Source organism: Schistocerca americana, chromosome 4 (assembly GCF_021461395.2).
Source record: "Schistocerca americana isolate TAMUIC-IGC-003095 chromosome 4, iqSchAmer2.1, whole genome shotgun sequence".
Classification (NCBI taxonomy): Eukaryota; Metazoa; Arthropoda; class Insecta; order Orthoptera; family Acrididae; genus Schistocerca; species Schistocerca americana.
The window spans coordinates 585341494-585354863 of record NC_060122.1 but is presented as its reverse complement, the minus strand read 5'-3'; the positions used below and the strand labels follow the sequence as shown (position 1 = coordinate 585354863).

Here is a 13370-nt window from a genome sequence, read left to right as displayed (position 1 = left end):
TGTTAAAAGATAGAGCCCTCCAGAAGAACAGTATAGATCTTACGATAACGCTAAAAGGACCACACCAGCTGCAAGTTTTAGCGTGAGACTTTTTCGCGTCTCTGTTATGTTGCAAACTTTAAAAACATTGCTCCACCATGAAAAGTATAACGTTTCTCATTGGATAGACAGAATTTTTGTAGTCGGAGCTTAAGGTTAACATTGAGACCGTGATTGGTCAGATGAAAACACAGCCAGATAGTTTTTTAAACCAACTTCGGTAAATTGTAGTAAGGAGAAGTTAGAAGAGAGTTGCTTCCGAGACGGCGAGGTGAGCGGAGGTGTGCTGTCCGCCGCCCCCTGACGAACACCGACAAGGTAATGAACGCACGCGATGCCACATAACAGTGCATAAAGCTTCACTCAGAACTGCAGAAGTCTCATCTGTTACACCCCCTTTTTGCGTAATACTAGTGTCGATCGTCTATTAAAGCTCGTGGTGTTCACATTTGCCACTTGAAGGAAAAATCTGAAACGCGATGATTTTTCTGTTATATAGTTATTGAGAAGCCACATCAGTCACTGTAATTTACGACAAGTTAGATAAGTAATTAAAGATAATTGTGGGTCACTGTAGACCATTTTGATTGTTTTCTCTCTTGTGAAACTTAATTTAAACCTAGATTATAGATGTGATATGGCATAGGTCATCCTTCGATCCATTGTAGAACTTGGAAACCCACTCAGGGAATATTCGTTCACATTTTTGTTGAACGCAGTTGGTTTTTACCATCCTGTATTAAAACATTTCCTTTTATCAATAGTGCAATTTATAAACAATGTTTTGTGAGTAGAATAAAATTTCCAATGGTAAACTTAACTGCTTTTTCGACGTTATTTGACCAGCTAACTGAAAATAGGAAAGCCTTGAACCCCTTCCACTAAATTTAGTTAGTATTAAGATTCTTTTACAGGGAGTGCAGTGGAGCTGATGCTGAAATCATCAAGTATTTGGTTATATCATCGCTAGTCTCACTGAACTCTTCTGAATTCTACATGTCATATGTGGTCTGGCGTCTTCTTACCAGCAACAGGTCCCAGGTTCAAACTAGTCAATTCCCTAAGAAACACGCTCAGAGCGTCGTTGCGCGAAAGTGGTAGGGAGACACGATATAGAACAAACAGACACCACGCAGAATGTTAGAACACGTACATTTTGTTCTCTCCAGTTGCAAGTTCTTCAGTAACAACAATAATATTTTACTGTTGCTGACAAGGGCTATATAGTAACATACTTCATAATCATCCCTTCTCATATGTGCTTATAGGTATTAACAATATACCATGTGCCATACAATATTTTGTATCTTAAACTTTCTGTTTAATATTTCTGCATTTAGGAGAAGCCACGGAGAATGAAACTGCGCTGGATGTTTTGAAAGAATATTTGAACGTATCGTCATTGCATGGGGTCCGTTACATCGTCCAGCCTGGGGCAAACATAGTTGAGAGGTGAAGTATTTTCGTCTATTTTCAGATTAATTTTTGAGCAATTAGTTTCTCTAGAATAAGTGTCTTTCAGTCTTTCTCCTAGTACAGGAAAATAAACATTAAAAGAACAAAGTAAACCAGTAAGTTAGGAATTCGCTTTTCAAAACATACCAACAAAGTTTTGGATCTCAGTGCAATCGATATTGATGTCATTAGAGTTCAGTTCTACAAAAAGAACCAAGAGCCATCCCTGTTTTTTGACGAAGTTACCTAGATAAATCGTTGTCAACCTAAATCGAAATACGAACAGTTCATTTACATAATGAATAAATCTGAAGATATTAAGCAGTTTCTCATTATTGTCTACCGTGACCGCGGTGGCCGTACTGGGTTTCTGGCTTTGGTTTATCAATTAGAAGTCTAAAGCTTCCAATGGCGTCGCTTTAGTTGCTGAAGATTTACGATTCTTATCCTATGTGTCTTAAATTCGAAACTAACCTCCTTCCTTCTCCTCCCCCCCCCCTCCCCTCGCCACCACAATGGAGAGGTATAGATGGACAAAGCGGTTTCTCAAGTAGGCACTGTCCGGTAGTCTGCTAAATCTATTAACAGGTTGCTTCAGCTGTCTTTCCTCGGAGGATCCGATCTTCTTTAAGTTTCTCTCTCTCTCTCTCTCTCTCTCCCGATGCATTGTGGAGTCGAACTGGGTAGTGCGTCGGATCATTGTTGGTTGCAATGACGCTGAGGTGACGGCATGTACTGTTCAGTATAATGTGAATTACTTACGTCTAATATAGTACACGTTACTCTTCGAGTACAGGTTGTTCTTCAGCTGTCCGATCCGGCTATATTCCCATGAGATGTCAATAATATTGTGGTGTGATGGAAAACCACTTTGCCAGTATGTAAATTAGAGCGGCTACAGGTCCCCAACGACCTGGCAGCTAGCGACACCTGTCCAGCAGGCCACACACGTTCGCCACACTGCGGCACCTCAAGACCCAGGTTCTGTAGTACAAACAAGCGAAGTCAGAGAAATGATGTGCAGCATCGATGTCTTGCTGCAGAAAACACATGCGTAAAAGCTGCCAATTCACTGTTGCCTGTCAATTATTGTAAATCACCTACTAGGATAGCGCGTGATATAACCTTTCAACTGTGCAATGACGTTCCAGAATAGCACATTCGATTGCTTTGTGGCAACTGCAATAAAACTGTACAGTAGCAAGGTACTTAGGTAGGGCTAGAATAATCAAATGCCAAATATCGCTGCCCCGCACACCAGCTCATTGAGGCCCTCGGATGTGGCTCTACCCAGAACTGTCTTTTCCAGAGTCACCCCAGAAAATGACTTTGCCACCGCCGGTCCACCTCCAAGTACAGCCTGAACAACAGCCCTGGCCGCAGCCACAACCGTCAACGCCCCGTGCTGACCGCGCACACGGCACTTGCTTATCGGACATGTTTTAAGACAACAGAACGAGATCAAATATAGAACCAATTCAGTCCGTCCCTACGATAGCAACCAGGTAATGACATAACAGTCCATAATGGTGGGCACTCAGCAGTCATCACGCATGACAATTAAAAAACATACAAAGCCAGATAATACGTACCCTCATTTAGGGTCAGACATATAACCTCTAACAACACATTCGTATACTATTACAACAGACACCCGGAACTAGGACCCTACCTACCAACAACATTACCGATATAGCCCTGCTTATGTCTAACTAAATAGTTGTCCAATTATTTATATGACAATTCATTCACATAAGGCAGTAAAAAAAGATATAAATGCACATGAGTGAATCACTGGTTCAATCACAAGAATTTCGATACACATTCAGCTCCTAACACTGACGAATAACTGGTTTTGCTTAATCACACCGACAGTGTGAATTAATTCAAATAGAATATCTGGATAAAAATCCTAGGCCAGAATCGCTAAAATTCCTTCATTTGATGACAATTATCAGCTTATTGAAGAGCCATCTTCAGATCAGTAAAACTTTCATTACTTATGAGAAAAAATATCACTGCAGCTGTATCTTGAGAATGTCTATTGTCTCACAATACTAGTTTCCGCGGCACATTACCGCCATCCTCCGCCTCACCAGTGCCAAAAGAGTACTAGATTTACTTGGCACATTTATTGTGGAGCCCTTGTTTGTTGTACACGTGGCCTAGCTGTCCTCAGAAGTCTCTGTCGACGCCGTGTTGTTTCCATGTGTATCAGGAGCCAGGCATCACTAAGCATGTGTGTCACTCGTAATGCTACAGGAAACAAGGAAGTAGCTGCATGACGGTTGTTCTCTGACAGTACGTACCGCTATCCCGTAACTCTTATCCTCTCCGTGTAAACACAAGCACGCCATTACTCAGCATTCACAGACTTCTGTTCAGCAAGCGACTTGCAAGTGGCTACACTTAACGATCGGCGAAGCCGCCTCTTTGCCTCCAATGCAGTGCTGTATGTCCGGCCACAGAAGACAGCAACCACTCCACACTCCACATGAGAGCCCCGCCCATGCTGACTGTCGTCTCGCCTGGTACAGTCCCGCACACCAGCTCCTTGAGGCCCTCGGACGTAGCTCTACCCAGAACTGTCTTTTCCCGTCTCACTCCCGGAAATGACTTTGTCACCGTCCGTCCACCTCCAAGCACAGCCTGAACTAATAGCCTCGGCCGCCTTCACAACCTTCACGCGCCGCGCTGGTCGTGGACACAGCACTGTTTCTCGGAGATGCCGCTCGTTACGGCGGGTCCAGCTGATTCCTGCACTGCCGCCCGCCCCTATCACCAGCTCGGCCGCGGTGGCGCTGGCATCCACCCTACTACTAAAGCTTTGTATAGGGACAGTACAGCCAACTTGCCAGTGGCCGCCATTTTGGGCCCACTGCGCTGCTGGTGATACGTTGACTTCCGCAGCATATTTAGCAGTGTATATTAAAGAAGTGTACTCAGACGTCTAATGAACTGCTAAGACTGGTCAGTGGCTTCTAACGGAACGTGTAAGATATTTAACAACAAAAAATCTCAACAAATTTAAGCTGAATTAATCGAAAAATCATTTGTTGTGGCGAGTATGAAACATAGTTTTTTTTTCGTGATATCCTTTATTAATAGCGAAAGCAGATTTCGCAGTTCTTTCTGCAGTATTGAGTTAGAAAACCTGTTTTCGTAATTAGCGTTAAATTGGCCCGATCAATATTCAGCCAGACGAAAGGGAATCAATATTAGTTCGCAACTGCAAAGAAAAATCCATGGCTAATTTAAAGTTCTATATGGACTTACTTCTTGTTCCTGATACTCGGTACTACGAAATTTCGCCCTATGTCTCCTTCGTTATACGAAATAAATTATTTGATTCAAATATATATGCGAGCTACCTTAGTAAACAAAATTGATAAACGTGTCTATATGATTATGCATGCTTCATATTTTTGTCAGATCCAGCCAATAAAATTTCGTCTGCAAATTGTTTTATGACAATAGGAAAATGATTACGAAAGTACAAGAGAATACAATATTTCTAAAATGTGTTGAAATAAAGTTAGGCCTACGATCGAAACTAAGCTGTAGGAAACAGTAACAACTGTATTTATCTGAATACAATGTACAGTATCAACCACATGACCACAGTAATAATAGTTTTCTGGTAACATTAATGGTTACTGAGTGAAAGGTAGTAGATTCGGAACTTGCATGGAGCAATTTGTTTTCTTTTTGTACATTATATTGTATGGAACAAAGTACAATTTATTATTGCGAGCATCCTAACTATAAGTCTGAATCATACTGTACAGTCAATTAGATCAATTTTTTATCAATCAGGATAATTTTGTACGGGACCACTCACTATTCTTCGTTTTATGTGCTAACAGTGGCAGTTTTATCTCTAAAATTTATATTTTGTAATTAAATTACTATTAAACCATCCTATTAGCTATTCTGACTCTTTTTTTCTGTTAGAATGGATTGGAAACTAAGTACCAGAAATGTGAAAAGGAGGCAAAGACAAACGGCCGGAAATGAATAAAATTAACTCAATGGCTGTTTCCTGTGTAACAACAAATGTTGTATGAAGCACATATTCTAACCATATTTGCATCTGAGACTGCTGAGTGTACAACAAGCTGTATTAAAAGAAGTAATTAAAATTATACTGTACTGTTAAGTATAAAGTTGCAATTCAACTATGCTTTTCTTTTCATTTATTTCAGTGTTTGTCCAAACGGTAGGGCTACACTATTACATGTAAGTAATAGGTGCTTTAAAGAGGCAAGTCATCATCACACCAATTATTTTCGCTAAACTTACTGATAACAACGGTTTGTTAATCACTCATTAAAGTGGAGATAGCCATAATAGCGTATTTTTCGGAGGACGCTACACTAAAACGTTCAAATACCGCACTTTTCATCTTTAACAGTTAGACCTAGACACTAACTACCAAACAAAAAACAATGTTTACCTATTTCATCTTTGGCGCTGCAAAAAATACGCCTTTATAGCATTCGGTACATTACAGATTTACTAGAAACACATCATTTTTACTAGGGTTTGTCCAAAAAAATAGGCTTAAAAACGATGTACTTTTTAAAAACAAACTTGACTGGCTTTAGGCTAATCACGTATAATGATGCACCATATCTGACCACGAAGTGAGTCAAAATACAGCAAGCCTGTTACACAGCGAATTTCAAACCTTAAGATGATTTGCGCTAATGATTAAAAACTGTCATTACCGCACACGAGCTAGAGTCTATTGTGGGCTGCCAGTTGGCTTTGCTGATTTTCATCAGCCATATTCTCCTTCTTGTTGCATCTCTCCCTTCTGAAGGAATTCTGTACAGTTTTCCGCCCTTTTCGCCTCAAAACGAACAGCCAAAAGCACAGCACTGAGGCATTACTGTACTCAAAAATTCTAAAATACACAGCACTTCCTATACTATTAACGCTTGGGCCCACAATGTCTTCCAATGTCACGTGACGCGGTTTCAGCCAATCCTGAACGGTGGACGGCGGCAGACGTATGCTAAAAGGATGGACGCACTTCCTTATACAGAGCTTTACCCTACGACTCACTCCGTCTGCCATCTCGTGGCACTATCGCGAAACATGAGTTGCAGGAACCTGTGGAGGCAGGGAAATCGAACGTGGCGTTGGACATGGCGCAGTACTTAGAGAAGACCATCGTCGGTTCCCATCAGTTTCCTCGCCCTAAAGAGAACGACGACAAAGAAGTCAACAGATCGGTTTCCTTTTATCTATTTTTGTCTTTTAAAATAACGTTACCTAGTGCTCAGAACAATGTCATGTAGTCTGACACTGTCTGTGGAAGTCTACGCATTTATACAAGGGCTATTCAGAAAGTAAGGTCCGATCGGTCCCCAAAAGGGAACAGTGAAAATCAAAAATGTTTCATTTGCAACATTTAGTTAGACATACCAGCTACTTCTCTAAACAATCGCCTCTCCGACACATAAATCTGTCATAACGTTGTACCAACTATCCAATACCCTCCTCATAGAAGATGAACTCCTGTGCTTTCCGCCGAGTCTCTACGCTGCTCTGCAGTTCGTTGTCTGCGTCAAAATGTTGTCTTTATAGGCAGCGGTTCATGCGAGCAGAGATGAATATCAGAGGGAACCAAGTCCGGGCTGTAGGGTTGGTGACCTTGCTATCGATAACGCTGCAGTTTGCGGCCAAGAACTATTATGAAGTAGGTAATGCATGACTGTTTCGTTATGTGGGGCTGCATGGAACATGAAATCAAGCGAAACCTCTCAGCCAACACCCATACTTAGCGGGTGACACTATTGTTCTAGGCATCTTTACTTGCTCACTGAGTGATCATAACTGGAAAGAGCTACATGATTCGATCTACAAGCTTACTAGAGACACTGTCCAACACATCTGTGCAAAGCTTCATCGGATTTTTACCGTCGTTTCCATATTATTTACATTCATTATTGCACAAGAGAAAACCTGTAGTCTGGTGCGTCTACCTAAGGCTGTAACACGCCATATAACCTTTACTTCCTCTAAAGCCTAATATTTCGATAATGTTTAATTGAAAATAATAGTTTGGTAGAAACTGACCTCGAAGAAGTTCATTTGGATTCTGAGAAATGTAGGAGCCCACAAGGGCACACTGGCTCTAAGGCATTTCTTAGCAGACAGACTGAAGAAAGACAATCTTACATTTCTAGCTTTTGTAGATTTATAAATAGCTTTTGACAATGCTGACTGGAATAAACTCTTTTAAATTCTGTAAGTAGTAGTGATAAAATACAGAGAGCGAAACGTTATTTACAGCTTATACAGAAACCAGACTCCAGTTGTAAGAGTCGAAGCGCATGAAGGAGTGATACAGAGATATGTATATTGAACAGGCAGTAAAAGAAACCTAAGATAAATTTGGAAACAAGATTTAAAAAATATGCCGAAGAAATAAAAACTTCTATAAACAAAAGTAAAACAAGGGGGGAATGGAATTTATTCGAATTTAAACAGGCGATGCTGAAAGAATTAGATTAAGAAATGAGATACGAAAAGACATTGGTATAATGCGAGTAGGATTCGTTATGAATAGGAAGGTAGGGCATGCAGAGAGTTATTACGAACGCTCCAGCGATATGGTTGTTCCCATCAGATTCGACAGCAGACCAATGCCGACAACAATAGTTCACACATACGTACCGAGGTCACAAGCAGTAGATGAGATAGAGAAAGTATATGAGGATACTGAATGGGTAATTCAGTACGCAAAAATCTACTGATCATCGAGGATTAGAATGCGGCTATAGAGGAAGGAGTAGAAGGAGGGGTTTCAGGTGAATATGGGTTTGTTCGTAGGAATGAGAGAGAAGAAAGACTCAGTTCTGCAATAAATGTCAGATGGTAATAGCGAATACTCTGTTCAAGAATCATGAAAGAAGGAGGTATACTTGGAAAAGACATAGAGCCACGGGAAGATTCCACCTGGATTACTTCACGCTCGAACATAGATTCATAATTCAAATAAAGGATTGTAAAACGTATCCACGCGCAGCTTAGATTCAGATTACAATTTAGTAATGATGAAGACGAGATTGAAGTTTACGAGAATCGCCCGGAAGAATCATGATGGATGGAAGTGGGATACCGAAGTACTGAGGAAGGATGAGAAAGTTTGAGTTTCGAGAAGGATATGGATACAGTGACAAGGAACAGCAAAGTAAACAATTCAGTTGAAAGGGAGTGGACATTTCTAAAACAGGAAATAACAGACGTTGCACAGATAAAAGGAGGCACACGTGCTGTAACCACGAAGAAGCTTGGACAACAGAAAAAATACTTCAGTTGATCGAAGAAGGAAGCAGTCATTCAGGGAAAGTCATTGAATACAAGAATATAAATCCCTTAGGAATGAAATAAATAGAAAATACTGGGCAGCCAACGCGAAATTGCTGCACGAAGATGGGAAGAAATCGAAAATGAAATTATCGTCTGGAGGGCTAATGCATATATAGAAAATTCAAACCAACCTTCGGTGAAGTCAAAATCAAGGGTGATAGCATTAAGAATGCAATGGGAATTTCAATGTTAAACGCAGAGGAGAGCAGATAATTGGGAAAGGAGCACTGGAGGCCTCTGTGAGGGCGAGAACTCGTCTGATGACGTGACAGAAGCAGAAAAAGGAGTAGAAAGGGAAGAGTTATGGGATCCACAATTCAAAAGAACCGTGGGCGACTTCAGATCAAATAAGACAGAAACGATAGATAACATTCCATTGCAATTTCTAAAATCAGTGGAGAGAGTGGAAAAAAGCGACTATTCAAGTTGGTGTGTGGAATCTGGCAACGTACTGTCAGACTCCCGGGAAAATTTCATCCATACAATTCTGAAGATAGCAGGGGGAGATAAGTGCTAGAACCACTGCACAGTCAGCTAAACAGCTCATGCATCCAAGCTACTGTCAAGAATAGTATGCAGAAGGATGGAAAAGAAAACTAAGGGTATGTTAGATGATTATAAGTTTGGCTTTCCTACGGCAACAGAGATATGGTTCTGACGTTGCACTTTGTAGAGAAATCAAGAGTGAAGAAATATGAAGACACGCTCATAGGATTTGTCAACTCATAAAAAAGCGGTCAGCAGTGTCAAATGGTGGTAAATCCTCGAAATTCTGAGGAAAATAGGCTATACGAAAAAACGAGTAGCACATAATATGTACAAGACCAAGAACTAAGTGCTTAGATTAAAAAGAGTGCAAGACAGGGATGCATTCTTTCGCCCCTATTGTTCAATCTATACATTGAAGAAGCAATGAAGGAAATAAAACGAAGGTTGAAGAGTGGGATTAAAATTCAGGGTGAATGGATATCAATGATAAGATATGCTGATGACATTGCTATCCTTAGTAAAAGTGAAGGAGAATTACAGGAACCGTTGAATGGAATGAACAGTGTAATAAGTGTAGAATATGGATTGATAGTAACCTGTAAAAAGACGAAAATAATTAGAAACAGCAGAAATGAGAATACAGAGAAATTGAACACACAAACTGGTAACCACAAAGTAGTCGAATGCAAGGAATTATGTTACCTTTTCAGCAAAATAACCAAAAACTGACGAAGCAATGATATAAAAAGCAGGCTAGCACTAAGAAAAAGGGCATTCCTACTCAAGATAAATCTACTATTAAACATTGGTCTTAATTTTAGGAAGAAATTTCAGAGACTATACTTTTCACAGCATCGTATGGTAGTGGATCGCGGACAGTGAGAAAACTGGAGCAGAAGAGAATCGAAGCTTTTCAGATGTCGTGCTATGGAAGCATGTTGAAAATTAGGTAGACTTATAAGGAATTAGAACTTTCTTCGCAGAACTCGCGAAGGGACATTATGATAGGACGTTTGTTAAGACATCAGGGAGTAATCACCATGGTACTATAGAGAGTTGTAGAGGGTAAAAAATGCAGGGGAAGAGAGAGATCGGAATACATCGGCAAGTCATTGAGGACGTGGCTTGGAAGTACTACTAATCTATGGTGAAGGGGTTAGCACAGGAGAGGAATTCGTGGCGAGCTGCATGAAATCAGCCAGAAGACTAATGACACAAATAAGAGAGGAAAGAAAGAAGGAAGGATCGTTCAATCAAGAGCAGTCTGTAGCAGTATTATCAATACCTGAGTTACAAGCAGACTATATAAAGTCAGTACAGACCGCCTACGGAGGATACATCCATGAGATGGGATGTGATAGGTGCTTAAGACGGTGTCTGTTGTCTCGCACACAGGCAGCGTCGTCGGTGATGCGCGAATAGGTTTGTTTTTCTATAATTTGTTTCCTTTCGGTCCCTACCCTTTCAAGCATGTCAGTAGTTTAATCTCAATTATGACGATACGTACGTAAAGACAACAGAATACCCAGCCCCGAGCGAAGAAAATATCCAACCCGGCCAGGAATCGCACCTGGGCCCCCATTTTGAAGCAGTCCACCGTGCTGAGCATGCAGCTACCGAGGCGGACTGTGTAAATAGTTTGGAACTCAATACACCGGTCTGACGAGGATACAAAACCAATTTACAATAAAACACAAAATAGATTGAATGATGTTTGTGAATAACATGCTCACCGAAGATACATTCTTTTTTCTGATCAAATAAAATTTCTCTGACTCGCTTATTGCTTTGGATACCAATTACCATAATTGCTTGTATCGTTTTGAAATGTACACGAAGATAGCATAAGTTACTAAAAACTTGTTTTCATGCGACCAAATTTCTTGAAAAAGACGGTGAAATTTTTCGCAGTGCTCTCTTTTAGTATTAATGAACTTCTTTCACTTCACAAAAGGAACGTTAATAGTTGCAGAAGCTCGTCCAGAAACAAAATTACAGACCACGTCTACTGCGCAGCAGCTGATGCTGCAGGAATTTCATTTGAAAATTGGAACTCATAGCTCTGCTCGCGGTCAGTCTGACAGTCACAGATGGCCGAGGAACTGCATGTCTTGCAACGTCTGCGAAGTTTGGAAGGTAGGAGACGAAGTACTGGCAGACTTGAAGCTGTGAGGGGAGGTCGTGAGTCGCTCTTAGGTAGCTCAGTTGGTAGAGCACTTGACCGCGAAAGGAAAAGGTCCCGAGCTCGAGTCTCGGTCCGGCATATAGTTTTAATCTGTCAAGAAGTTTCATACCAGCGCACACTCCGCTGCAGAGTGAAAATCTCATTCTGGATAGATGTCTTGCTGTCGTCGGTAGTCCACTCCCTGCTTGGCTGTGTCTTTAGAATGAAACTTATTTCATCTTGAAGGATACTATCATTAAAAAAGGCAATAGAGCATACATAAAGACTTTTTGATGACAGGAATTGTTTGTAGCCATTTTGTTAAGCTATTTGTATGTACAAGACTTAGTATGTTTGATCTGCCGGATTTTTCTGTAATTTTGTAAACAGTTTGAACACAGTCTAGAAACGTTCTGCAGTCTCGAATCAACAGTTAAAACATTTAGCGTAGTTAGCTCCTTGTGTAAATCACTGAAGGACAATTCCATTTCCCACCCTGGTTGTTATGCGATCACATTTACTTCACACAATCAGGTGATTTCGGCGATGTGCCGTTATCAATCACTTACTCATAACCTTGCAGTTCTTCACGCTCACTCCGCGTGAATGTATATAGTATACTGTTTCTTTTTCTTCTTATTCGTATTCTTCCTTGCTTTTTCCCGTTTTTCAGTGGGGTCCGCACTACTATATGGGTTGTGGCAGTGTTAAGAAGAGTGCGTGGCCTGATACCCTTTCTGACGCCATCACTACTCCCGGGACGGAATCTGTGTACGCCATATGATGTGTCTACAGTAAATATTATTTTCAAATGTGGGGACGTTTTCTATGTGTTTGTATGGTGTGGTCCCTGGCGGGACGTGGGTACCAGTCCGGTATACACCTACTGGGATGTGGGAAACAGCCGAAAAACGACATCCGGACTGGGTCCCTCATCACTCCTCGTCGTTAATCCGCGAGACGGATTTGGTCCTGGGAGGCTTCACCTTCTCGAACTACAAAAGTGACCCGTAAACGCCCTCTGCTTTCCGGTCTAATCGGGTCTATACGTTGCACATCTGTCATTTAAATATAAGAGGCGATCAAAAAACTTCCGTTTGTACGCGTTGCTGCAGCGCATACGTAACGTAGCGCGACCCTAATGCGGTTGTAGGAGTATAAGCACCGACATGTAGGCAAGGCATGGCACTCGTGTCTTGCGACGTGCGTGCAGTAAAAGCGAAAACATGAACTTCGGCGACGTTATTACGAAATGCGCGCCGGAGGACAAACGCCAGTAGACATCCATTGGAGAATCAATAACGTGTATGGTTCAAAATGGTTCAAATGGCTCTGAGCACTATGGGACTTAACATCTGTGGTCATCAGTCCCCTAGAACTGAGAACTACTTAAACCTACCTAACCTAAGGACATCACACACATCCATGCCCGAGGCAGGATTCGAACCTGCGCCCGTAGCAGTCGCGCGGTTCCGGACTGCGCGCCTAGAACCGCTAGACCACCGTGGCCGGCTCAACGTGTATGGGGCTGCATGTCTGTTGAAAACCACCGTCGTGGAATGGTGCGTCAAGGCGTGCTGCTGCTTCGTGATAACACACGTCCCCGTACAGCAAATGACGAAACGCAGTAGTTACGCCGACTGAAGTGGCAGACACTCGAGCACCCGCCCTCTAGTCCTGATTCCTCCCCATGCGATTACCACGCCTTCGGCCCCTTAAAAAATACGCCTTGAAGGGACAATGAATCTAGTTGGACAAGGATGTTCAGCATGCAGTTATGGCCGGCCGTTGCGGCCGAGCGGGTCTACGCGCTTTAGTCTGGAACCGCGCTGCTGCTACG

At 41.8% G+C, this 13370-nt stretch overlaps 1 protein-coding gene across 1 annotated transcript in view; it reads left to right on the top strand.

The window, feature by feature from the left end:
* Window positions 1-4106: 4106 nt before the first annotated feature.
* LOC124613627 overlaps window positions 4107-13370 on the top strand; it is a 76598-nt gene continuing 67334 nt past the window's right edge. Inside the window, exon 1 of the mRNA XM_047142341.1 lies at window positions 4107-4351. Coding sequence (XP_046998297.1) covers window positions 4107-4351 — 245 coding nt within the window. The remainder of the gene's footprint in view (window positions 4352-13370) is intronic.